The sequence below is a fragment of the Mauremys reevesii genome, linkage group 5 (genome assembly GCF_016161935.1).
Source record: "Mauremys reevesii isolate NIE-2019 linkage group 5, ASM1616193v1, whole genome shotgun sequence".
In the NCBI taxonomy this organism is placed as follows: domain Eukaryota; kingdom Metazoa; phylum Chordata; order Testudines; family Geoemydidae; genus Mauremys; species Mauremys reevesii.
The window spans coordinates 79,316,881-79,344,877 of record NC_052627.1 but is presented as its reverse complement, the minus strand read 5'-3'; the positions used below and the strand labels follow the sequence as shown (position 1 = coordinate 79,344,877).

The 27,997-nt window shown below is 41.9% G+C and overlaps 2 protein-coding genes across 8 annotated transcripts in view; one reads left to right on the top strand and one right to left on the bottom strand.

Annotated features, from left to right (window-relative positions):
• The window catches only part of PRIMPOL (primase and DNA directed polymerase), a 25,903-nt gene extending 3,028 nt beyond the window's left edge, over nucleotides 1-22,875 (bottom strand). The window contains exons 1-11 of one of the 2 annotated variants that reach the window (XM_039540514.1): nucleotides 22,738-22,875; nucleotides 16,900-16,978; nucleotides 15,909-16,093; nucleotides 12,616-12,707; nucleotides 11,693-11,834; nucleotides 10,183-10,330; nucleotides 5,954-6,247; nucleotides 3,613-3,775; nucleotides 2,122-2,219; nucleotides 1,183-1,269; nucleotides 984-1,092 (exon numbers count right to left, since the gene is read on the bottom strand). In XM_039540514.1, the coding sequence (XP_039396448.1) occupies nucleotides 984-1,092; nucleotides 1,183-1,269; nucleotides 2,122-2,219; nucleotides 3,613-3,775; nucleotides 5,954-6,247; nucleotides 10,183-10,330; nucleotides 11,693-11,834; nucleotides 12,616-12,707; nucleotides 15,909-16,093; nucleotides 16,900-16,918 (1,337 nt within the window). In that variant the 5' untranslated portion in view covers nucleotides 16,919-16,978; nucleotides 22,738-22,875. The remainder of the gene's footprint in view (nucleotides 1-983; nucleotides 1,093-1,182; nucleotides 1,270-2,121; nucleotides 2,220-3,612; nucleotides 3,776-5,953; nucleotides 6,248-10,182; nucleotides 10,331-11,692; nucleotides 11,835-12,615; nucleotides 12,708-15,908; nucleotides 16,094-16,899; nucleotides 16,979-22,737) is intronic. The other variant, XM_039540515.1, reaches the window with a different exon arrangement.
• The window catches only part of CASP3 (caspase 3), a 20,327-nt gene continuing 15,161 nt past the window's right edge, over nucleotides 22,832-27,997 (top strand). For 2 of the 6 annotated variants that reach the window (XM_039540534.1, XM_039540529.1), the window contains exons 1-2: nucleotides 26,762-26,838; nucleotides 27,831-27,965. The gene's annotated coding sequence lies outside the window, so the exon portion shown is untranslated. Of the gene's footprint in view, nucleotides 22,962-26,761; nucleotides 26,839-27,830; nucleotides 27,966-27,997 lie in introns of those variants that run through there. The other 4 variants (XM_039540532.1, XM_039540531.1, XM_039540530.1 and 1 more) reach the window with 4 other exon arrangements.

Sequence of the window (27,997 nt, the reverse complement as noted above, 5' to 3'; positions counted from 1 at the left end):
ATGTCCAAAATAGTGTTTGTACATGCACTATGGCCCATTTGCAACTTAAATTACATATAATGTAAAAAAAAAGAAATACTGTAAAATTTACAGTATGATTGTGTTTCTTAAATGTACAGGGTTTTGGTATGTTTTAAAGCCACGGTTTGGAAAGTGAGGTACAATTATCTTCAGGCTACATTAATTCTGAACAAAGAGATTACCTTAAAAGATAGTTATGAGTTAAAACCCTCCCTTTTGCAGTGAGTTTAACTAAAGCACTCGTGCAAACTCTGGTACTTACTGCAAATCCAGGTTATGCAATTGTGTTATGGGACAAATCTTACCACATAATTTGATACTATACCATTTTAGCTGTGGTTGAATAGAATGTTTTTAACAGCAAGAGATGCACAATAATTTAAGTCATTCTTTTGAAAAATATTTACATTTAGAAATAAGATCCAACTGGAAACTGTTTGTTTTGTTTTTTAAAGCATGCATTTGGTTATTCTCACAGTCAAGAGGAGACTGGCTGTTTATTTCTATTCAAAATAAAATTAACAATCAAATGACAACTTACATTTAGAATTTGTAACCTAAAAAAATTGTTAATCTTATTTAGTCTCTCTCATTAATATTTAGTTTACTAACTAAACATTTTGAGTTAAATGCTGACTCCACTGAGGTCAGTACCTCCCATTATCCTTTGCCATTGGAACTAACTCCCTAAACAGGTATAAATGTATGTTCAGTTAAAGAGTAAACTGAACAAATTCTTTCCATTTCCAGTGAATAGCACCCAGTAAGGGTTGGGACCCTGTTGTACTAGGTGCTGTAAAAACACTCCCTTCCCTGAACAGTTTTCTGTTCAAGCATTTCTGGATATTATAGTTGCATAATGGAAAAATTCCTTATTAAAAGGTTAATTTGAAGCCTTTCAAAGTATAAGTGCCTATTAAATAAAACTTTTGTAGAGAATGCTACATACTTAAAGAACATACATTATATTGTTACTTTTGTGGGCTCTTCCAATATTTTTACACCAGCGATATCTGGATATGTCATAAACAAGGAGTTCTTCCAAGGAAAAATAATTCCATCGTCGTATCCCTGGAAAAATAAATTATTTTTAAAAAGGGTACTTAAAACAGCTTGAGTATGTCTGTGTCTCTTTAAAAAAAAAAGGGTGGTAGTCTGTACCTCCATGATTATCCTCTTTATTAACTAAAGAAAGGACAAAACAATCAATTTCTGGATAGGGTGAATATTGATATCCTTCTATGGGATCTGTTTAAAAACACAAAAACACAAGTTACTGTTACAGATTATACAAACAAAATAAAAATAAGTGTACTTGAATCTCACTAACCAACCATGAAGGGCCTACTTCTAGTCCCATTACCATCAATAAAGCAGGACTGGAGCCAGTGTCTGACTGGTATACATCTTGGAAAGCATTTTTCATTGTAGAAGAAGTTGCCCTTGCTCAGGAAGTCTGGAGCCAGATCCCTACTTTTGGGAATGGCAGGTTACAATTAACAATTAGCACATGCTCCTATACTTTAGAGATTGGTCAATGCTTACTCGTCCTGTGACCAAGAAAACGCTGCACCGTGGACTAGATTCTGACTTTTATTGAATACTCGTTTCCACTACAAACAGCCCTCTTGATTTCAATGGGGCTTTGGTGGAGTATGGTATTATGCAGGATGAATTAGGCTAGCAGACTCTGATCCTTTATTAATTTCAAGCTTTACTCTACATCCTGAATATAAAACACCTAAGTTGTTGCTCATGTAACTTATGCTAGAAGGGTCTGTAGACCAGGAAAGGAAACACACTCATGCACTAGTAAATTGGGAGCCTGCAGGAGTAACTAGTTAGGCAGTCTCCCTAGAAAATGAAGGGCATATTCCCCTGCAGGACTCGGATATTGCCTAAATAAGCTGCAGCAGAAAGTTTCCACTGATGTACAAGAACAACAGCCCAACAAGGATGCAATTTATCAGATGTACAATTTGAGATATAGTCCATAATTAGATCGGGTGCACTGTAATACATATAGCAAATTCATGACAAACACTTAAGATAAATGTTTCTATTCAGTAAAATCACATTCAAAAGATGGTTATGAAGTACCTGAAGTGCTACTGGCAACTCTCCTGTCTGTTTGTTTAGGCATTTTTTCCTTCCCTGCTGGGTTGTCACAAGTTAGGGCTCTTTCAATTTCTGAGAACCTGATGGAGAGAGACAGTGGGGAGAAATAAGTTAATTCTCAGATTTCTGGACATACCATACTTCCTTTTCACATTCACATGGCCCCTTTATTTCTTGTTCAGACATAAAGGATTCATTTTGACTTAGAAGATTCCTCTGATATAGTCCAGCAGAGGGCAAAGTTTCCTCCTTCCTCAGCAGAGGCAGGAAGATCTACCCTCACCAAACCCAGGATCCTCTGCACTACTTCTAGCCCTATTTGTATATATGTAGTCCTTGAAAAGTATTGGATGGCTTTTAGTAGTCTTGCACTTTACCCTTTTAAAATTAGAATAATCATTTGTAAAGAAGTATGTTTTTTTCTTTGCGGTGTTTCTGGCATGAAGACAAACCATCATATAGGGCCAAATTCTACAACAGATCATTTCTTGACCTTACTCAGGAATGACTCCACTGAAGTCTGGTTGGTTTGTTTTTTAATTATACTATAGGATATAGGCCTCAATTCAGCAAGGTATTTAGGCACATGCTTAGAATCATAGAACTGGAAGGGACCTCGAGAGGTCATCTAGTCCAGTCCCCTGCACTCAAGGCAGGACTAAGTATTATCTAGACCATCCCTAACAGGTGCTTAACTATCTGTCGAATGGAGGCCCATAACAACCAAAGAGTTACAGGAATTTTGATTGTAATATGCATCTTTAAAAATATAGGGGAAAATTACAATCAAAAGTCCATAATAAATGTAGCTCAACTGTGAGGTGCTGAGCACTGAAGTCATTAGCAATTTTGGTTGCCTCACATCTCCCAAAAAACACCGAGTACGTTGCAGGATTAGGTCCTTAGAGTTTAGCCTCTTTTGATAATAGAAAACTGTTGCTCACTAAAGTTTACACACAAAATAATGCTTTTCACTTTCTTGTGTGTTTAGAATAAGTGTCTAGATTGGAGTTATTCTCTCTTAAATGGTTTGGTGGGGGCAGTTTTGGATTTTGGTCCATTTCAGAGTCCTACCTAATTTACAATGATAGAAATGTAGCACTTCTCAGCTGAATAACCTTGAACAAGTCAAATTCTTCATCTCAAACAAAAATTTTAAAAAAACCCAAAATACGACCTCCCTCCCCATACACACACAGAAAGAATGCAGTTCAGAAACCATCACAAATGGCACAAGTTCTCTGAACTTATTGCACATTTGAAGTTAGGTGCAGCAGATGGGATGTCTGACAAATCTTTGCTTCAAGGAATAACCATCAGAAAATGTTACCTGCTGACCCCAATAGCTGAACTTTCTTAGAATAGAATGCATCAGTCTCAGTGGAATGTCAGCCCCTCACCCCAAACAGTAGTGGTTGCTACTGAAGTCTACATTTTAAAGTACTTTAAATACCACTGTAATTAAATTGTTACCTAACATTACAGACCAAAGAGGAAAGGAAATATTGCTCCTCAATAAAAATATTCTTTTGGGGTTTAGGAACAAACTTGTTATCTTCAGCTATTTTCAAAGTCGCATGCTTTCCTGCTTTTGATGACTTATACAGCCGGAAATTTCTATTCTTTGTATAAACTCCTACAGGGAGAGAGAAAGGTTTCATAATGTATTTACAATTGGCTAGGTTCCCTCATATGTACTGTTTATACACTATATTTGGGTGTCTGAGGGACAAAAGCATTTAAAGGAGTAAACACAAACGGTTATATTTATCCCAGTTCATTTCTCACAGTAGGAGTTATATAGCAGGGTAAAATGAATCATGCAGCCATATATTTATCCATAATATTCAAGTATAAGGACAATCACTCTAAACTGCTGTACAGGCATTTTAAGTAAATACTACAGTTATTTGGTACTATTTCAAAATCTCTGCAGATCATTCTCCAGTCTAATTGTTCTTTTCCCTAGCATGAAAGACCATGTAACTCTTTTACATCGTAAACATGGTTTGGCAATTTATCAGTTTCCTGTTCTCTGCGTGTCAGTGTGACTATATCATAGTCGCACTTCAACAACAAGAGTGGTAGTTAGAAAAATGCAATTCACATCACAATCTCAAAACAAATATGGGTTGGCAAGTATGAGCAATTCTGCTTGAGACTTTGTGTGTGTGTGCGGGGGGAGGGGGAGAAGAACTGTTTAACTCTGAAGCTGAAACTTTCTCATGAAAGTTTAAGGACTAAGAGCATAGAGATGACCGATATATTCCACCCCAATTTTGTCTTGCAATATCTTGCTCCAATTCGTTCTTGGTCTCTGTCTACCAATCATTTTGTAATTTAGGGTGGTAAGCCCACCATGTTCTAGTTCACTGTGAACTAAAAACAAAAACGGAAGTAAAAAAACACACACGTTAAAAGCTTATTGCCACATAGCTGCACCCTCCCACCTTATTTTTTATTCACTAGTCTCTGCAGGAGTTACTGTTATTAACATAGTTACAGTCACAGTGCACTTTGTTACTCTCATTTTGGGGAACCAAGGTAACAGTGCAAGCGAACTCTTGGAAATTAGGTACCTGCTATTCATGGAAGAAAACTGCTGAGAGTAGTTACAAAATAACGTTTCTGTGGCAAATACAAAAATAGATGTGTCCAGAACACTGTATTATTGTGTCACTGTACTCACCTGAGCCACCTACTAAGTAAAACAAAAACAAAACACCACAACACCCAGATTATTACCAATAAGCCAGTCTTCCAAAACTTCACAGGGAAAGATAACATAGTAAAGCAATTCAGAAGCCAAAATGAAAACTGTGGAAAAAGGTCATTGTAGACCTGTCCGTGCTTTCCAATTAATTTGAAGTATTTTTTAAGAGAAAAAATTCTGCTCAATATACAGGAATTGCACACAGATCTTCACTTTTTTGTGGGTAGGGCAATTTATAAGCTACATGTATGTCATTGACTGTGAATATATTTGAACAAGGCATTTCTTGTTGGTCATTATTTGATTTTATTCACATGAATTTTCTAGACCATTCAAAATGCAGCAGCTTGTTTGCTTACTAAAATAATGGATTCTGCAGTTTCTATTCACTAGGTTCTAAGGGATTAGGCCTTAACTTTAAATTATCTCTAGATGATGTTCAGAATCATACATTCTTTATACTTATACACACCATTAAAAAGGAGTACCCATCCCTTGCTTTAGGCAGTCTGTAAAAAATCTTAAATACACAACTATCAAACAGCCTGCCCCTCTAGCCCCCATCTTCGGGATCAAGCCACTTCCCACTGAACTGAACCAATGACCCTGTGCAACTATTGTCCCCCTTATCATCAAGGAGTGAGAGTTCCTAAAGATAAACTGAAGTCTCCAAAGGACAGAGTTTTTATTTACTGTGGAACAACATTATGAAACTCAAGTAATATTAAAAGTTCCACAAGCATGTCAATATTTAAGGTCAAATTTAAAATACACCTTTTAAGATCATTTGTTTGATTTTTATTGAAGTGTGTCCTGCATTTTGTTGTATGGTTAGTACTTTATATTACTGTACATTAAGCAGGAAACAGAACACTGTGCAAATAGTGCTGTGATCAAAGCATAAACCATCTCTGGTTATTTAACCTTTCTTGCATTCAAGTACACAACCTTAACAGGAATACAATACACACAATATGGAGCTAAATTCTCACTTAAGATGTGCATGCAAATGCCTCCTTCCCGCAGGGCCCATTTTCTGTGCATGCATCAGATGGCAGAATTTGGCTCAGAATTCTGTCAGTAACTAACTTTTATATTTACCCAGATCGACGACAAGTTGCTTGCCTCCCTCCTTATCATCCACAACTAGAAAGGAAAGATCGGAATTTTCCTTCTGTTGCAGTTTTCCATTTTCCAGCGTTTTGTGCATATTAGATTGCCATTTCCCAGAAGCCTCCTTCGCTGCACCAAGGTTTACAACAGTACCATCTATTTCAACTGTTGCTTTGGAAGACTGGGAAGCAACACTATCCGCCCCTTCTTCTAGAATCAGAGCATCAGCTTTATTTTCAGTTAAAACAAGAGCAGGTTGCAAAACTGTTTTAACAAAATTACCTTAAAATAATAAGAAGAAAAGAAATGGATCAGGGTCTGTTTTAGTCACAAGTTAAAAATGCATTTAATATGTTTTGTGCAAAGACTTTCAAATGAAAAACCAGGATAGAGTTTCTCTCTCTTTTCCCTAAGTCTGGTGCACAACCAATGCTTTAAACTGCTAAATGGGAGGCCCAAGTTTTGGCATTAACTTTAGTTGAAACTAAAGTTTGTGCTGCTGTTTAAGACACCTCACTATGTTAAAACAGGTATTATAAGAACTGTCCATATTTTGGTTGTATCATTCTCTCATACCCTTCACCATCTTAACGGCTGTGAGCTCCTCAGGGAAGGAGACGTGTTTCTATATATTTGTACAGCACCAAGCACAAGTGGGCCCTGGTCCTACTTGAGCCTCTTGGTACTACCTCAAAACAAACATAATAATGAAAACTGAACATGCTGTGAATGGCAAATGTGTAATAATGTCACTACAGAGTCTCTAACCAAAGTTTCACTTTGAGGAAAAAATCTTGGATACCTGTTCAAAGTCCTAGTAAACAAGCCTTGTGCAGGGTTTCAAAGGAGAACCATACTCTTCTCTACTAACCTGATAGCAGGACACAGGACGCCCATGCTATTGCCCAAAGATTGTTACTATTAGTGATAAGAGTCACCGTCTGGTACTTCGTCCATGATTAGAGCACATATGGTGCTGCTTTTAGTAATGAATGACTTTACCAATCATCAGCATGAGCCAGAATTTTGGATTTGACATCTGACTATGGACTTGGATCTCTCATTAGACTGCCAGATTCCCAGTGAGTAAAAGTGATGCTCCACTCTCTTAGACAACTGGAGTTTCATTGTGCGAACACTTATACGCATCACTTACAGTAATGTCAATGGGACTACTCACATGCATAAGTGCAGGACTGGACAACAAGTCAGTACTGTGGCATATGAGGGAGCATCAGCCACTTCAGCTTGGAGCCTGAACAACAGGTGTTTTATTTGCATGAATGAGTGTAAGTCCACTGATATCAATGGAGTTGAACTTGCTTAAACCAGCTGTGAATTTAATCCCTTTGCTTTAACTCCTTCTTAGAGGTTGGTAGAAGAGTAATGTACTTAATATGTTAGGATATTACTTATTTTGCAGAATTTCTGACACAGAAAAATTCTAATAAAATCCTCATTAATTTTATTAGGATAAGATTGCAGTTTCATTTTCAAGTTTGTCCCAGAGAACACACAGGTTGTGATTATTTATACTGTAAACATAATGGATTAAATAATCTATTAGTCATTAACTACTATTCCACAATAAAGACTTGATTTAAAAAAGAGAGAGAAAATTGCTTATAGCTTTAATATCACTGGACAGTTTATCTGAACTGTTGACCTTCCTCTCCTCTTCATATACAAAAATTCCTGATTGCTATTTAGATGCTTGGATATCACTGTATCAAGCAAACTGAATTCATAGACATTTTCTATGTAAGAATCCGTAGATAATTAGGCATTTTCATTTAAAAATTGAATTATTCAAACTATAAAGCTGCTAATCTTCAAGAGACAATCAACCAGTTTTGACATGTAGATTATGAGATTAAATATGAAACTCAGATTTAGATAATGTGTTAAAGAGTAACATTGTTTACAAAACTGACACTTTGTACCATAAGCAAATTTAGTTTCCTATTACTGCTAGGAAGGCATAATAATAATAAATAAACCATTTACTGCTTACTCTGCCTACTGTCCTTATAAATCTATTATAACTATGACTGATTTTAAACACAAACATTTACTGGCCAGCAGCGTTAATAATTTAGTTCACAATGGTGATAGGAAACCAATGGGCTGGAAGTAATAGCTCAAGTGCTGTTATTGAAATGGAATAGCTGATGTAATAAACTGAAAGAGTATGGCTTTTGTTCTACACTTAGCTATCTAGAGCACAAGGCTAAAATTAGTTTTAAATAAAATACTTTTGAGCCACACATTCTTTAATAACTTTATAAGAAAGAGGTTACAGAATCAAACGTTTAGACTGATAAAGAGTTTGATGATCATATTTAATTATTTTGTTTTTGCGGTTGCAGTAGAAGAATCGGCGGGTGAGGGGGAACATGGAGAAGAAATGGTTTTATTTGTTTCTACTAATCTTAATGAAAATAATGAGCAATATACTGCTTATGCTATATGCTGGGTGAGGCTAGTAGCACTGCCTAACATTAAGGTTGCCCAACACTTCCCATTGTAGAAATCTGTTTGCAGTTGCTTATAACTTTGCCAATCTTTTATCTGTTTGGTTTGAAATTTTCCATATGAGGTGTCTGCCTCAAGCTGGTTTCTTGTTTTTTTTCTTTCTTTCTTTCTCTTTTGGAGGGGGGAAAAGAAGTTTCAGCCAAAACGATTTATCTTATGAAACTGAGGTTAGGGGAAAATAAGTTGTTGTGCAATATTAAAAAAAATTCTGTTGTCCTTTTCTCCGAGAAGCTCTAGCACCCCCATGTTTGGACCAGGGACTTGAAATTTGGTAGGGTGTGGCCTTTGAGCCAGGGTTGGTACTGTGAAAAATTTGGCCAAGTTATCAACCTCTGAAAAAAAATCTCAGTTCATACATGCTCAGTAGACACTTCTTACGGTTTTATTGTTAAATTTGCCAAAGATTCTGTCTTTGCTGAGCATGCTCCATCCCCTTGCAGTTCCCAGTGCTGACCAGACTGTATGTACTATCCTCACAGAGTGACAGCACATGCTCCAGCCCGGGGCTGCAGGGGCAAAGTCAGACTTTTTCTGAAATTGTTGCTTTAGGCTGAGGTGAGGTCATGCACTTGACACTGAAAGCAAGGAGCCTGTCTCTCCTGTGGTAATAATTGGAGAAATACCAATCTCCTAGAACTAGAAGGGACCTTGAAAGGTCATCGAGTCCAGCCCCCTGCCTTCACTAGCAGGACCAATTTTTGCCCCAGATCCCTAAGTGGCCCCCTCAAGGATTGAACTCACAACCCTGGGTTTAGCAGGCCAACGCTCAAACCACTGAGCTATCCCTCCCTGTGCTCTCAAATCACTCCCAGACAGCTTTTCTTACTCTTACTAAATGAGGAATTTTAGTGTAATCCCACTGGTGTCAATAGCAAAACTCCCAGTGAGTTCAATGGGTGCAAGATAAGGGCCAACAGGGGCATTTAGGGCCAGATTCTTGGTTCCAGTCTCGCTTCTTTGTATCATTCCCGAGCACTTAGCCAGAAAGCTTCCCTGAAGGACAGCTGAATATGTTCCCCTTGCAGAGCAAACTCTCTGGCTAACCCAAAGCTAGCATGAGTGTGTGTGGCTGGAGTCCGCTGTGCTTTGGCAATCCTGGGTTGGCAAAATAGTCCATTAGGGGCTGTTGTAGCCTAGAAGACATTCCAACTTATGTCAAGAACCAAAGAGCTTCCCACTGTTCCCTAGATCAGGCTAATGCAAAGGCAGCTTTAAGCTATGCTTTTGCCCTTTCACTAAGGTCTTGGGCTGAATATAGCTCAGCTGGACTCAAGAATCTGGCCAATAAAGTTTAACTTCGGCCAATTAAAAAATATATATTTATATATACCTTAACCTACAAAATAAGTAAGCAACTGTAAAACCACCATCAAGCCTTTTACCAGCTTTTTTGATGTCTTTGTTCTGTAAATACAGCGTACACACACACACAGATAGTAGCTGTTTCCTTGAAGTAGAAGGCTGACGAGAAATTGCACAACTAGTCACAGAAAACAAAAGAAAATACATAAGCAGGAAATCAGTTGAAGCACAATAAAACACAAATATTTAACTGGAAATATATATTTGTTTCCACCTATGGTCCCCATTACCATAATATCTGAGTGCTTGACTGTACTATTAAGATATAAAAATTCCACACATTTCCTTTTTATGTACTAGAAATAAGAAAATATGCTTACCAACATGAATATTATCCTTAAATGCTGTCTTGTAAAGCAGAAATATTAAGTGATGGCTAAATTTTTCATCAGTGCTGGAATCTAAGTTCAAGACATCTTCAACTGAACATTTAACTCCATAAAGTTCTTCCAGTTTTTTACTAACAAGCTGAAAAATAAAAATAATTAGGCTATTTTTTCTGTTTTTTTAATAACTAAAAAGGTACCCATAGATCGTGACAGAAGGGCAGATTTTATGTCTTCATTCATTTCAAAGATATTTTTGGTTTTGAACATACAGTTTTTTTAGACTATGAAGTTTCATGGCTTATTAAATTGTAACCAAAATACAAACACATATTTTACCTTATAAATTGCATAAATGTGTGATTATGGTACCAGTAGCAGACTGTTGCAAATTTCCAGTTTCTCATCTAAAAGCCTAATATACGGCCTCATCTATACTTTTTCTGTTACACTGCTTCCAAAGTACAGTTTACAGCTCCAGTGGAAACCAGCATTGAAGACTCTACAATCCAAACCTATGACAACTTAGTCACATTATATCTAGGGCCAGAGTGAAGACCTTAGATCCAAGGAGTCCAAAAGCTTCAGATCTTGGGACCTCAGATCCCTCCTTTTGGATCCAACAATCTTCTTTAATTTTGAGGATCCCTTAGATTTCAGAACTGACTCTCATGCCTACAAAGGAGGTAAATCCTCTAAGAACTCCTCCAAGGGAAAAGGCCTCATTCAGTGTGTGGCTTCTTTCTTTCCTATGGAGAGGCATGCACATGGCTCTGAGGATGATGAATGCTCTTAAACCTCCGTACTTATCTGAGACAGGATATTTTACTAGAGAGGGAGGTGTATTTCTGAAAGCTCGTTTTAGTCTGTCTGCCACATTGGAGATAATGTCCTGGCCCACCATAAATCAAACCAAATCCATATGAAAACAACATTTGTGCTAATTAATAAAACCAATAACTAACAAGGAGTGACTCTATATAACAATCAGAAAAGGCCTAAGCTTAATAAAAACCACACTGGGGAAAAAGGGGACTTAAAACAACTGGAAAAAGAAGAACTGATGGAAAAATAGCGGGTGAAATCTTTTGTTAGAGCCTAGGAGCATGCCTGTATGCTTCCTAACAATTTTACTGCTTTCTTTGGTTCTATGGCTCTTGTATCAGGGCACATAATCCACCAGTGACTCTACAGAGGCAATATCATGAAAGAGAAATTACTATGTCACAGGCCTATGCTGTCATACCAACCACCATTTGCCTCTTGTTCCTCTAAAGCGGGAAAACCAGAAAAACTTTGCTTTAACTAGCAATATCTAAACATGCGTTTCTAATTTTCTCTAAAAATGTGTAATCAATTTTCATTTTATTTGTGACAACTTGAGCTTTAGAATAACTATAAGGAAAATTTGTTCACTTTATTCTCTCTTTGATCCACATTAAGGCCCATAACAAGACAGACAGACCTACAATATGTTATATTATAATTATTGTTCCAGTTTTACCTCAATTAACTCTGCAATCATCTTTTTGCCATCAGCTTCAGGATTCACTGGTTTATAGAACTCCAAATCAAAATACAGTTTGCAAACAGCTTTTTCAGGAATAACTTCATAGCAATGCATAAGACTTGTTTTCTGTTTTTTGCTAAACAGAAAGTAGTCAAGAATCATCATGCATGTTTGTGAACAATAATTCAAAAAACTTGTTGAAATGTTTTAAAGACTAGCCTTACTATGCTCTGAACAACTTAAATTATGAATTTTGTGACGAATTAAAGAAACACCATAAATATACATTTGGCCTAAAATTTTGATTTTGTAAAAAAATAAATTCTTACAAACATCTAAGACCAACAGATATGTTTTCATGAACAAAAATAACTAATGGAAACAGTAATTTTAAACAATAAATCCACTAGTGCTGAGAACCTTAAAGTAAAACTATACATGAAAGTGAAACCAACTTCTTTGAATTTTGATATCCAAATGGAGAGAAATGGAAAATGTAAAGAGCTTAAATAAAAAAATTGGATTTTTAGAAATCTGTCACTTAATAATCAGATGTTTTATTGCTAAAACATTTAAGATTTTTTTTAATTATTTTTTAAGTTGACTGTAGACCTTTACTAGACATTTCAATATCGGAACTTGATCATGTCGTATGTTTCTGTTAAATGACTGTTAAGAATTATATATAAAATGGTTCATGGAGATGTAATTATTTTATCTGCTAATGCACCAGAATGATGATGATTGTTCACTATGGATACCAGTTCTCTTCAGTGGTCAAGCACTGTAGCACATTTGAGGGGATCAGTGTCAGGGAGCCAGTTATGGTGCCCTGCTTTCTGAGAGCTGGTCTAGACCAGCCCCAGCCCTGATGAAGTTTAAAGCAGCTGAGAGGTACTTTTTTTCAAAATACTCACTTGTAATAAAACCAAAACTCTGTATATGTTGTCACAAGATAATACCTTTGTCCATCTTCTGTGTTCATTTCCAAAGCAAATACATGAACATCCTTTTTAAATTAAAAGAAAGAGTTAACTTTTCCTTTTTCAGATCACTAATCAAAATCTTTTGCTTGAAATTAATTTCTCAGATCAAAGGTTAGTAATTATTTTCTAATTAGTAACAACCTATTAAAGGATGGCTTAGGTTTTAAAGAAAAAAAAGCCTAAGTACCTTTTATTGTTAATTAAGAGCCTGCTTCTTATTTAAATTACACCAGCATAACTCTTGACCAGCTGACTGAAGTCAATAAAGCTACTATGGATTTGCATTGATGTAACTGAGATCTGAATCAAACCCTCAAGTGGTATTTACCTAGTAAAATCTTATTTTGATCAGCAGCATAGTAACATCAATGTGAAGAGAAACAGTGTACAGAGAAGAGGATTCTCACTGAAGAGAGAAGCAGCATATGGCCTAAATCAAGCAAAATCATCTCCAAACCATCCTTTTGATTATATACTATATGTAAAACCAGAGGTGACCCTACAGAGAAAAATGCTCCCAAACTGCAACATAATTAGGAAAGAGCTTTGACACAGTCATAATTTTGATAATGAAATTCATGACATTTGAAGAGTTGGTTAGTAACAGCTGTCTCAAAATATTTTACTTTGCACTTTGTCATATGCACTGTTCCCTGCTATAGTGAGTCAGACCCTGATCCTGCAGCAAACTCTGCATGGACAGACCCCTGCACCATGCTCCATTTAAGTCAATGGGGCTTCTCAGAGAATCAGTCTACATGGAACTAACTGCAGGATAGGATCCTTAGTTCTCCCTGTTATCTGTGTGGGTTTGATCTGCAGGTAAGAGTGGAGAGGAAAAATGTCTTAAAATAAGAAAATAAGATTGTAAAAGCAACAAAAATGGGGGGATTGAAGGAGAGATGTAATGCCAAAAACTACTTGTGGCAAACTTGCCATGCCAATTGTGGCATTGCAGCAGCTGTGCCCCAATTTCCTCTCCCCTACACATACATACTGTCCTGTGGCCTCCTCTGACCATCAGAGTGATTTGGCCCTGCAGTCATATCACTTTACAGGATCACAAAGTCCTTTACTAAAGAAGAACAACGACAAAATGTATTGAAAGCAAACCTTCAGCCTGGCTGGGTTCAGCAGACAGCAGCAACAGAGGTACACCTGTGCTGAGGACTGCTGCTCTTTCCCTCTCACGTTCGCTCAACCCCCCAGTCCATGGGCTGGAACACTTCTCCTTAACTAATGGTTTATGGCAGGCTCCAGCTCACCAGGAACCCCATATCAGCCAGGCTTTCGGCTTGCCTCTGGAGAACCTGTCTGGTCCTCCCCCACGCCCTCCACCTTCTTTTCAACTGCTTTCCAGGGGAAGAGCACTTCCCACCTGGTCTCTCCAGGCTCATTATGGAGACAAACCTGCTCTCCTCCAAGTGGGCTTTATTTTTAAGCTGTGTCTACACTGCCACTTTCAGCGCTAAAACTTTTTGTTGTTCAGGGGTGTGAAAAAACACCCCCTGAGCAACAAAAGTTTTAGCACTGAAAAGCACCAGTATAGACAGTGCTTTATTGCTGTGAGCTGTGCTCCCGGCGATAAACCTACCACCGCTTGTTCGGGGTGTTTTTTTCTTTTAATCGCCAGGAGAGCTCTCCCCTGTCATAGCGCTGCAGCGGCTGTGCTGTAACGTGGGTAGTGTAGACATACTCTTAATTAGTCCTGAACCACGCCCTCGGTGCACCCCATCACAGTACCTCCCCCTCAAGACTACATCCTGTCTGGTGCCAGAAGGGTCAAATGAGCTCTTCTCGATGACCTGTGCCTGCTGATAGGTGGGCGGCAGTGCTGGTAGCTACTCCTCCCGTGGAGATGGGTTTTTATAGCGCTGGGAGAGCTCTCTCCCAGTGCTATGCCACGACTACACAAGCCACATTAAAGCACTGCTGCTAGATTTCAGATCAAGCCAGGACTTCTCATGCTGTAAAAACAGGGTGGGTGGAGATTTTCATTTAACTGCCATTTGTGTTTTTGACACTTTGTCCCTCGGTCTTTAGAAGGACAGATATAAATATTACCTGAGTTTCTTACCTTGACTTTCTAAGTCAAAGTAATTCACCCAATATGGTACTTTAATATAAAATCCCTATTTTTAAATATAGTGAACTTTGGCTTCTTTCTGCCTTTCTTCCCCTTGCTGATTTTAAAGTAGTTAATGATCTACAATTCCTTACTACAACCGCCATGTGACAAGGATACCTGTTTGAATCACAACATTCCTTATCCCCTCTTTCCCAGACCTGTTAGGGCTCCTCAAGAGCCTACATGTGCCCTCATGCCTCCTATCACAACATAGCATCATTTCTTTGTCTAAGGTGAGGAGATGACTGTGTTGCTTTATGGAGCAACAAGAATTGGGCACAGAGTGTTGCAAATTCTTTCAACACCACTGGGTGCTTTTACTGGATATCATTGACAGGCATTAAATGTTAGTGTAATGAAATAGGTCAGACCTGCAGAGTTATCGGGATAGCTGAAATGGCAGAAGGAAATTGCACATTCCACAGTTATTTTTAAAAACAGGCAATCAAGCTGCAGAGTATGAAATGCAGGTAATTACAAATAAATAATTAGCTCATCCTTTCAAAAACAATTACACCTTAGGCTGAGGGTTCATTTCAGGTGATCTGGTTTTTCTTTTTCACTTCTTGGTGCCTGAGCGGTTGCCTGTCTATTGTGGGATATATTTTTGCCTCTCTTTTCATTCATCTCTACCTCTTTTATATCTTACCTTCTTTGTTTTTCCTCTTCCTTCCTCAATCTCTGTCCTCTTCTCTCTCCTTCCTTCCTACTTGATTTTTACTCCTTTCCCATTCTTCTGCTACCTCTTGCCATTTTGGCTCTTTCCCTCACCTACATCATTTGCCAGACCTTCCTTGTCACATCCCACCACTTTGGTCTTTCTTCCCCACAAGCACTTCTACTATTAAACATTAACAACACATCTAGAGTTGTATGTTAGAACTAGCCCTCATTACATCTAATAACACAGTCTAATGTTGGAACTACTGCATATTGCAACTTATGCATCATGTTGACCTGTAAGGGAAAATAATTGCCTGATGTATTAGGACCGCACAACATAAGAATCCTGAAGTGAACTTTGTAGGTTAACAGAACTTTACAAATGACGTTTCTAAATAGTGAAGACACCCCTTCTAACAATTTAATATCTTACCTCCTTACAGGTTTTTGCATAGTTAAAAGCTTGAGCTTGTCGACGAAATAGATTCCAAACAGAGCACGGTTGCCATGGTTTGGACAGCTGTGGCCTGTAAACAGGGCAAAGTGGCTTTCTTTTATATCGAGATGCTAGTTCATCAACATTCTTCAGTCTTTCTTCCCATTTTCTCTTCATTTGTCCTAAAGCAGTCAGGAAATGAACCCTTAGTACTACATTAAAAATAACCAAATCAAAAGCATTTTGTATGTGCTTCAATTTCTCATATACCTGTGCATATCTCTGTATTTGTGATACACAAATCTCTGTGATCTGTGATACACAGATCTCTGTGATCTGCTGTATTTGAGCATACTCGGACTCTTTCATGATTAAGGGGAGCCTGTACTCCAAATCAACACACAACTTAGCTGTGAAACACCCTTTAATACTAAGTTCCCTGTGCTGGTTTGAGAAAATATGAGAACATCAATTGTATCAAGAATCAAGTTATGAATGCCCAGGCCTATTTTATTATCAACACAACTGAAACAATTTAGAATAGGGGGAAATCTCAGGGTAATGAATGATATTTTGTTTATAGAATAGTATTTAATAATGCTTATCTTTTCAAAATAATGTACACATTTATATTAATTCATTCTCACATCATCCTGTGGAGGTAGGTAAATATCAGACCCATTTTATAGATGAGGAAATCAACCAAGAGAAGTTAAATGACTTATCTGGGCCCACACAGCAAGTCAGTACCTGAGTGAGGATTAGATCTCAGTAGCTTCTAGCTCCCAGCCCTATGCCCACAAGGCTCCATTGCCACTCAAATAGATAAAGCAAAACAATTCAAAACCAAGGGGCATCCTCAGCCTATGACCCATATCAGCAATGCTTTCAACTGCTTAATAATATCAATACATTACTCTAATTTACTTATTCAATTGTCTATGTGTTCACTGTCAGAATTTTCAGGACTTTGAAATAGTTAACTTACCAGTACTCAGTAAAGACATTTTGCCCAGCACTCAATCTTTGGACTTCTAATCACATAAAGTAAGCACATGGTAGGAACTCTGAAAATCAATGCACAGTCAAAAAGCTACATTAAATGTAACATTAACATAACTACAGACAAGTTCCAATTCATTAATTTTTGTTCAGGGAAATTCCTTCCCTCTCAAAATTCTTCCAGATGGATAAGCGTTAAGATTCTTGGGAAGCAGAGAGAATGGGAGTAAGGGAATTGGGGAAGATGTTATTACAGAGGTTGTTTTATCTAGTCTACATGACCAATTACCAGTACCACTTTCTGTCCCCCACCCTTTGATTATTCATCTGCATTTTCCTCCCCCGGTTTCTCCACATCTCTTCTTCCCTTGTATTATCCCTCACTGACTGCCTCCCACCTGTGTCTGTCTCACAGCAGTTTCAGAAAGGCAACAGCTGTAGGGGACAGAACAGTTTCCAGAAGGAATTTAGATGCAGTAGTAGAGAACTCATATCTTAAAGCCACAAAATACAAAGATAAAGATAATGTGTAGTTAATGTGGTTTCCAGTAGACAGAAGGAACTAAATGTAATCTCTCACACTTGTTGCTGAGTCATGCTACAAAGTATAAGTTTTTAGCTGGAAACAACCTGCTAAGTTTTCAGGCTCAGTACAGCTAAGCAGTGAGAGATAAAACACATCATGAAGTGAAAACCCCACACTATTATATTTGGACATAGGAAAGTAGCAATCCCACAAAATATAACAATAACTAAATAAACCAAAAATAAAGACATACCCCCCCTAAAACATCACTTCTCAAGCAGCACACAATATTAAAAAATTATCTCACAGTGCTGAACGCAGTTTGACCTTGTCTACATTTGTGGCTAAATTTAATCTTAATTAATTAGGTCCTGTCTGAACTACATAAATTACCACGTTTAGTTTAGAGAGAGAAGGTGGGTGAGGTAATCTTTTATTGGACCAACATCTGGTGGTGAAAGAGACAAGCTCTTTGCATAAGCACTTAACATGTTTCAAGGAACTGTTCAATATAAAGTGGCCCATTATCACCCATCCAGTCACAGGGAGAAAAGGAAGGGTAAGGGAAAGAGCGAGAGGGTGTGTGGGGGTAGGTGTGGAGTGAGTTACAGATTGTTGTAATAAGCCATAAATCCAGTGCCTCTATTCAGTCCATGCTTTTTCATGTCTGAATGGCCCCTTGAAATGTGTTATTTTATCCCAATCTGTCTACCTTGTATTTAGCAATAACACTGAGAGCTAGTCTACACTAGAACTTCTACAGTGGCACAGCTGTAGCTGTGCTGCTGTAGCACTACTAATGCAGATGCTCTATGCTGATGGGAGATCTCTCCCCCGTGAGAATAATTACTCCACCTCCCCAAGCTGCAGTAGCTAAGTTGGCGGGAAACACACTCCCACCAACCTAGCGCTGTCCACACTGGTGCTTAGATCGGTGTAACTTATGTCACTCGGGGTTGTCTTTCCCACGCCCTTGAGAGACTTAAGTTATACCAAAGTAAGCACTAGTGTGTACCATCCCTGTGGTACACACTACAGCCTATGTCAGCATAATGTATGATGCTCAGGGTGTGAACAATCCACCTCCCCAAGTGACATAAGTTACACCGACATAAGCATTCACGTGCACAGCGCTGTTGGCGGGAGAGCTTCTCCCACTACACAACTTCTGTCATTAACGGAGGTGATTTTTTTATGCCAATGGGAGAGTTCTCTCCCATCAGCACAGAACATCTTCACCAGAAGTGCAGCAGCGGCACAGCTGCATTGATAAGCTCTGCAGCTCTGTATGTATAGACATGGCCTATGAGTTAATTGCCTAGACCTGAAAAATAACTCTATGTAAGCTTAAAAGCTTGTCCTCTCACCAAGAGAAGCTGGTCCAATAAAGATATTACCTCGCCTACCTTGTCTCTCTAATATCCTGGGACCAAGAGGGCTACAACACAACTGCAAATATGTTTAGTTTAAACATTTATAAAACATAACTGTTGCCAAATCATGTTATAAAATGCTCAGGAATTATGTTTAGCCTATGCAATCTTATTTACACTAACAAACTAAGGACCTGTAATTTACCAGCAGTGCAGTGCTAGTGATAGCAACAGCAGTATTGCCAGCTCCATACATAAAATCATGAAACTGTCTTAAAAACTATGATTTTTATATATATATTTGGGATTTTTTTTTGCACCTTCTAGTTTTTAAGCTTTAGGGTACATTAGGGTCATACTTCCAGGTTTTGTTTGCAACCCTTAGGGCCAGAAATTGCCTTTTATTTTAATGAAAGCTGAAATTCTCACATAATCCCATGACTCCAGGATCTTGGACTTTAAGAAAAACACCAAATATCACAAGACTAGCTATAAAATCCCAAGAATTGGCTTCAAGCTGTGGCAGAGACAGGGCTCAGACATTAACATGGTCATTTATCCCAAACTCATGAGCCCTGTCTACCTTATAGCATCCACCATCAGAGAATTTCAGCTATGACATTTACTAGCACAGATACAGCCAAAGAGGCTGCTGGGAAAGAAACCTATATGATAGGAAATTAGCCTGTTGCTGAAAACAGTTCTCAGCAATGTACACCTGAACCTCCTCGACACTGGAGAATTGTGTGTTTAAAGTGTTAGTGAGTGCTAACATGGCAGCTACACATGGTCCAGTACTATCTCTATTCACCATCAACCCTATTTCACTTAAATTTATCCCCACATCTTACACATGCAGTTGTATAGTAAACAGGGACAAACACATTGCCACCAGGGAAATTATTTCATAGCTCCCAGCAGGACTGATACATGCAGTGGATTGTGGAGGGCGTGACTGGTCCACTGTGTGAGGCAATAGGGGGAGGACTAACTGTACTGTGCTGGGGAAGTGTAGTAAAATTTGTCCCTGGCACAATTTGCTACTGGTAACACATACGGACATACAACATGCCCTCTCAGATTTTGCTAACCATCCCCTTTCTCCATTTGCTTGTTAGGTAGCTGTTTCCCTGTCATAATTTGCTGCTCTCCCCATCTTTCTCCATTCACTTCTTCACAGTATCGAACTCTGACAGAGGGTGATCTTCACTGTCATAATTTGCTACTCACCTTTCCTCATTCTCTAGACCAGGAGTGAACAAACTATAGCCCGTGATCTGGCCCACCAGCTGTTTTAAGCCAGCCCTCAAGCTCCCACTAGAGAGTGGGGTCTTGAGCCTGCCCTGCTCCAGTGTTCAAGCTGGGGAGAAGGGTTGGAGGCCACTCCATGCCACTCCTGGAAGCAATGGCATGGCCCAGCTCTGTGTAGGAGCAGCAAGGGATGCTGCCAGGAATGCAGCCAGGCAAACTGCCCCCACCCCAAGCGCTGACCCCTGCAGCTCCCTTGGCCGGGAACTGTGGCCAATGGGAGCTGCGGGGGCAGCACCTGGCAGACGGGGCAGCACGCAGAGCCGCCTGGCTGTGGCTCTGCATAGGAGCCGGAGTGGGGACATGGCCGCTGCTTCTGGGAGCCACTTAAGGTAAGCGCTGCCCAGAGCCTGCACTCCTGAGCCTCTCCCCAGGCCCTGACCCTCCCCTGCCCTCCAAACCCCTCAATCCCATCCCAGAGCAACTTCCTGCACCCCAAACCCCTGATCCACAGCACCACCCCAAAGCCCACATCCGCAGCCTGCACCCCCTCCCACACCACAACCCCCTGCCCCAGCCCTGATCCCACTCCCACCTTCCAAACCCCTTGGTCCCAGCCCAGAGCACCATTCTACACCCCAAACTCCTCATCCCCAGCCCCAAGCCAGAGCCCGCACCCCCAGCCACAGCCCTCACACCCTCCTCCCCCCAGCACCCTATTCCCCCACCTCAGCCTGGAGCCCCTCCCGCACCCTGAAATCCTCATGTCTGGGCCCACCCTGGAGCCCACACCCCCAGCCAGAGCCCAAACCCCACTCCCGCACCCAAACCCCAATTTTGGAGCATCCATGGCCCTCCATACAATTTCTGTTCCCAAATGTGGCCCTCGGGCCAAATAGTTTGCTCATCCCGCTCTAGACAAGTGGTTCTCAAACTGTGGGTTAGGACCCCAAATTAGGTTGCAACCCCATTTTAATGGGGTCACCAGCGGTGGCGTTAGACTTGCCAGGGCCAAAGCCTAAGCCCAAACCCCACCACACAGGGCCAAAGCCCCAGAGCTCAGGTTTTAGGCCCCCCACTTGATGCTGAAGCCCTTGGGCTTTGGTCCCCCACCCAGGGCAGCAGGGCTTGGGCCCTCCCACCTGGGGTGGCAGGGCTCAGGCATGCTTAGTCCCCACTCCTGGGGTCATGCAGTAATTTTTGTCAGAAGGGGCTTGTGGTGCAATGAAGTTTGAGAACCCCTGCTCTAGACCTAATGCCAGTTTTGAATGCCCTGACTAAACTCTGTCCCTCAATGCTCACAATAGCTACTGGGAAGGTGCAGTAGCACCATTGCCAGTGTAAGAAGACATGAGGCAGGTCTGCAAGACTGTGCCATTGTTCGTGTTGTGTTCCAGATTTGAATCCCAGCATTTATCTACATGCTCTCCAACTGCCATTAACAGTGTTCAATGTCACTGTATTAAACGGTTGAGGGATTAGTAGGACCAGGTTGGCAGATCTGTCACCGTGATATGAGGAGTGGTACATGTGTACAGGGAATGGATCACTTGATGATTACCTATTCTGTTCATTCCCTCTGGGGGACTTGGCATTGGCAACTGTCAGAAGACAGGATACTGGGCTAGATAGACATTTGGTCCTTACCCAGTATGGCCATTCTTATGTTATCAATTATGCTTTGAGTACTGAATTTTGTAGCCTGTCAATAAAGATGCACACGGTTCTCTTCTGGCTATAGGGACTATCAGCAGGCTGGTGGCATAGAGAACAGTAGCTTCCAGGACTTTGTGAGAGGTAAGTGAAGGCTGTATCTCACCCTTGGAGAAGGGGTAGTGCCATTTTGCAAAGCAGGAGTGGTTTGTATGGAGTAGGCTTAGTTTTTTAGTGTAAGCCAGACATAGGTAGCTTCTGTTTGCTACATACAGCTGACTTAAATCCAAATTTCGCTAGACCAAAAATAAATGGAGTGAAACTACAGTTACAGTGGATTACAGGAAGCAGAGTATTACTGAGGCAATCAGAGCACCAGCTAAAAGAAATGTAGGCGCTGCTATGAAGTTCTGTCCAGACGTTACCCCTACATAACCTGACAAGGAATTCTTTTCACACCAAAGCCAGGCACGATGCGTGTGAAGTTTTCGGACGGTGGGTGTGAAATAATGCACTGAATCAAGCCTCCCCTGGCAGCTCTCGAGAGAGCAATTCAGCTAAAACCAAGCCGGACTGCTGAGCCTGGGGCTACGCTGTACCTTCAGGACCACGGCTGGCGGGGGCGGTGCTGGGAGCGTCCAGCCTGCGGGCGGAGGAAGAGCCCCTCTGCCACTCACACCCGGTTCAGGCCGCCGCGGCAGCCCGCTCACTCCACTTGGGGTCACTTGTAGCGCCTCTGCGCCTCCCCGGCACAGTCCGGCCGCTCGTGTCCCCATCTCTTAGCCCCGCCTCCTGCCCCCGGGGCCGGGTTTTGGCCCCGGTACAAATGCTGTCCCATGTCCATCCCTCTCCCCGCCCGCCCGCCCGGGGGACACCCAGCCCGACTGCTGGGGCCGGGGGACGCGCTGTCAGGCCCGCTCCCGGCGCTACCGAACGGGGCCCACCCCGCCTGTAGCAGGCCGAGGGGGCGGCGGTAACGCCGGCCTGTGCCCGGCCTGCCCCTCCCCACTCGGCGCACACTCACCGCAGGGGGGAACAGACTCGCCCGCCAGTCCCGCGCTCAGAGCCCGCCTGGCCGCGTTTGAACCGGCGGCCGCCGCCCTGTGCCCGCCCCCTCCCCCGCAAGGCGGGGCCGGGGCGGAGCGAGCGGCTGAGTCCAACGGACACCCAGCCCGGCGCGCATGCGCCGTCTCCTCTAGTGTGGAGCTGAGCTGAGCTGGGGGTAGCAGGCGGTGGCGGCGGCGGCAGGTCGGTGGCTGTGCTGGACGGGGAGCGCCCGGCCGGTACCGGGGCGCGGCGGGAGCAGCGATCGAGGCGTGGGGTCCCCGCGGGGGAAAGGGGGGTTGCCGGGGTCTGGCTGCTCGCAGGGTGGCGCTGCCCCCGCTTAGCCCGGGCAGCTCCCAGCCTCGCCGCCTTGGGGCGAACAAAGAGCCCGGGCGGCTCCGGCTGCCCTGCTCCCGGGCCGGGCTCAGCGGGGCTCGCTCCGAGCCCGGGTTGCCGCGGGACGCTCAGGAAAGGGGGCTTGGCTCGTTCTCGCTGCCTGGCGTGGAAGCAACAGACGATCCGGGGTTACCGCCCGAGGCACCTTCCCCCCTCGCCCTTCCCGAGCCGACAGGCGCTGCGAGCCTGGCACCCGCCGCCGAAATGCAGCCGCTTCTGCGGAGCGGCAGGGTGGGGTTAACAGGGTTCCGGGGCTGCGCTTGTCAAGTCCCCCATAGCTCTTCCGGAAGAATTATGCGTTGACAGTTATTTCTGTATAAGGCGCTTGAGAGCCTTTGTCCGGGTTCGCTTAACTCGTTCTTTCGGAGTAACAATCCCAGGAAATTTCCAAGTGTAGACAGCCCCGTACCCATAATGCCTTACAGTGTCAAAACATGGAAGTAAAGTACTATTAAAAGTTAAAATATGGCTGCAATATGAATTAATGAATACGATTTTTTTACTGTAATGCAATGCAAGATGCTTTCCTTTCCCTTCTGTGTGCACAGCTAGAATAGCATTTTCAGTTTCCTAGAGTTTGTTTCTGGCTCTCATGTTCTTACACGGTGTTGAGAGAGAATGTTGAAATCTAATTTAATTGACTGTAAGGTTTTGTTTGGAAAATAGTAATAATAATTAATTAAAACTCCCAGTCTAATCTTTCAGCTCCTCTTATTGTCAGCATATAGTAATACTAAATGGGAGTATATATGCCTGAGGGCATTCGGTACCAAAAAAAATTAAAATTCTACACCAAAAATATTAAAATTATGTGCACAATATTTTAAAATTCTGCAACATTCTGCAAATTTTATTTGTCAAATAAATGTGGAGGCTCCATCATGATACTGGGGAGCACAGGCTGCACCTGACCCTGACACAGTGCAAGTACCTGGCCTGCCCCAGAAACACCCTAGGGCCCTGCCCCTCTGTGTGGGCAGGCATGGTCTGTAAGGCAAGATCCAGGTGTGGATGGGGCTTAATGTAGGTGGATCCAGGTGTAGGTTGAGAGGGATCTGGGTGTGGATAGCTCTGGGGATCTGGGTGCACAGGGGCTTGTTGCGGGGTTCTAGGTGCAACAGTAATGGGACTCTGTTGGGGGTCCAGGTGAAAGTGGTTGGGCTCTGTGGTGGGGGAGTATTGGGGGGGATAGAGTTCGGCATGGCTGTCTGGGTGTGGGGGGGCTCAGTGAGGGGTTCAGATGCTAGGGGTGTAGAGCTCAGTGGGGTTGGGATCCAGATGCAGTTGGTTCTGGCTCAGTGGGGTGGGGATCCAGGTGCGGATGGCTCGTTGGGGTGGGCCAGGTACCTGGGGAATGGGACTCATCGCTGGGGGAAGGGTTGTCAGTTGGAGGGTCTGAGTATGAGAGGGTCTGGATGCATGGGGGTTGGGCGGATGGGGAGAAGCTCCCTGTACAGGAATCCGTCCCCCTGCAGCTGAGGAGCAATGGGTGCAGGAACTGTGGGGGAGGGAAGGGGTTTGCAGAGCTTCCTGCAGCTCGGGGAGAAATCTGAGGGTGGGTCTGACAGGCCCCAGATGCTGTGCAGGAGGAAGAGGAAGTCCCGTCCTGCCCAGCACAGCCAGGACTAGCAGCTGAGCCTGGTGCAAGGTAGACCAGCTGGGTCTTCCCAAGTTTCGCCTCTTGCCCCACAGTGATTTACCTCTCTGCCAGCTGCCCTGGGCACCCAAAACATACTGCTGGGGAGGATTGCATGACCACTCTTGTAGCTTTCCTTTGCTTCCCTGTCAGAAAGTAATTTTTCTTCAGGGAAGCAAAGCAGTCTGCGGGGGACATAAATCTACCCCAGCATCAACCTTAGCCTCGACCAATCTACACGGGAGATCCACTTCCTCGATACCATGGTACACATAAGTGACGGTCACGTTAACACCACCCTATACTGAAAACCCACCGACCACTATGCCTACCTTCATGCCTCCAGCTTCCATCCCAGACATACTACACAATCCATCCTCTACAGCCAAGCACTGAGGTACAACCGCATTTGCTCCAACCCCTCAGACAGAGACCATACCTACAAGATCTTCACCAAGCATTCTCAAAACTACGATACCCGCACGAGGAAATAAGGAAAGAAATCAACAGAGTCAGGCGTGTACCTAGAAGCCTCCTGCTGCAAGACAAGCCCAAGAAAGAAACCAACAGAACTCCACTGGCCATCACCTATACTCCTCAGCTAAAACCTCTCCAGCGCATCATCAATGATCTACAACCCATCCTGGACAATGATTCCTCACTTTCAGAGGCCTTGGGAGGCAGTCCAGTCCTCATCCACTGACAACCCACCAACCTTAAGCATATTCTCACCGCACCATAGTAACTCTAGCTCAGGAACCAATCCATGCAACAAACCTCGATGCAAACTGTGCCCACATATCTACACCAGCAACACCATCACAGGACCTAACCAGATCAGCCACAACACTGCTTCATACCTGCACGTCCACCAATGTAATATATGCCATCATGTGCCAGCAATGACCCTCTGCTATGTACATCAGCCAAACTGGACAATCCCTACATAAAAGCATAAATGGACACAAGTCAGATATTTGGAATGGCAATATACAAAAACCTGTAGGAGAACACTTCAGCCTCCCTGGACACACAATAGGAGATTTAAAGCCATCCTGCAGCAAGAAAACTTCAGGACCAGACTTCAAAGAGAAACTGCTGAGCTTCAGTTCATTTGCAAATTTGACACCATCAGCTCAGGATTAAACAAAGACTGTGAATGGCTAGCCAACTACAAAAGCAGTTTCTCCTCCTTTGGTGTTCACACCTCAACTGCTAGAAGAGGGCCTCATCCTCCCTGATTGAACTAACCTCATTATCTCTAGATTGATTTTTGCCTGCATATTTATACCTGTCTCTGGAAATTTCCACTACATTCATCTGATTAAGTGGGTATTCACCCACGAAAGCTTATGCTCCAATACGTCTGTTAGTCTATAAGGTGCCATAGGACTCTTTTGTTGCTTTATATGGTTGATGTATTTTAAACAGAATCCGCTCTGTTTAAGCTAGGGGTCATATTGGTGTTGGGGGGGAAGTTGGTGGTACTTTAAGCTCCATTCACAGCCCCAGTGTAGCAGGGTGTTTCTGCTAAAATAAATAGCTGGGCAATGTCTACATTGAGGATTTATCCTGTTTCCAGCAACTGATTGCCAGTTGCGGAAATATTTGCACCAATGCAAACAAGGAAAGCTGTAATTTGCATTTGTGGAGTTTACCCTCATGTGAATCCGGTGGGGATGGAGTATTGGGTGTGTCTTGTCCCTTTTCTGGACAGTAGGGAAAGGCACCATTATGGTAATCTAGTCTAACTTTCTGCAGACCATTGAATTTAACCTAAAAATTTCTGCTTTGAGCCTGAGAACTCATGTTTGAACTAAAGCACATCTTTTAGAAAGATATCCAGTCTAGATTTAAAGATGTTTTTTAAGTGAAAGCAAATCTGCCATTTCCCTAGGTTAAGATGTTCCAGTGATTGATTACACTGTTAAAAATTGCACCTAATTTCCAGTTTGAATTTTTCTAGCTTCAGCTTTCAGCCATTGAACATTGGTATGGCACTGTCTGCTAGGTTAAAGAGCCCTCCAGTATTGGATATCCTCTGCTTGTGTATGTGATCGTTACCTCTACGCACGCTCTGATAAGGATCTGAAACTATTTACCTGAAGTCTTTCATTGTAAAGCATGTTTTCCAGCCTTCAAATCATTCTTATAGCTCTTCTCTGAACTCTGTCCAATCCTTCAATATTTGTGGAGTATTGAATTAGTTTTATTGGAAGAAATTGCCTGACAGTCTGTATTAACTTCTTCCACCTTAAATCTCTCTTCTTGTAGACTTGCCCATTGTTTAGTAGCAAGTTGCTATTATTCCAAAAAAATCTTTGCGCTTCAAAGCGTTCTGAAAATGGAGCCCCTGTGCAGCAAATACAAATGTATCCACATCATACTTCAGCTGCTCCTGGAAAATATAGCTTCTGCAGAATTCTGCAAATTGTGTTTTTTCCTCTAAATTATTGGGGTTAAGGATTTTTTTAGGGGACAGAGGAAGGAAATTTGAGGGGAAGAAAATTTGTTACTGTACTGATCATTTCAATACGTTAATAGGCAGTTTCAAATGCAGTATTGAAGAGACTAGCTGAATTTTGAAATATCATATAATATGTATTCATAGAATATCAGGGTTGGAAGGGACCTCAGGAGGTCATCTAGTCCAACCCCCTGCTCAAATTAGGACCAATCCCTAGACTGATTTTTGCCCCAGATCCTTAAATGGCCCCCTCAAGAATTGAACTCACAACCCTGGGTTTAGCAGGCCAATGCACAAACCACTGAGCTATCCCTCCCCCGTTTTATTGACCATATTGCACCATTTTGCTTTTTATTTAACTGACAGTCCAACGCAACTATTCACCAACTGTGTTCTGTGAACACCAATAGTTTGTGAAGTTTTTCCTTGATCATTCATACAATGAGATACTTTAAAAATTCTGCTTTAGGAGATTGGGAGGTCAGAAAAGATACTTATTTCCAGGTGGGGAAATGTATTATCAGTATTGACTGTCAAGGACCATTGTAATTTATTGTTGTCTTTCCATCCATAGATGACTGGATGAAAATCGCATTAGAACTTTTCACACTGCTATAATTGTCTGGAAATGGCTGTTGCAAAGCACTTTCCTTTTCATTTCTTCTCTCCCAACAGTGGGCCAGCACTCCAGTCTTTCAAAATTATTTGAGTATAACTATTTTAGTAACCATTTTACAGTAT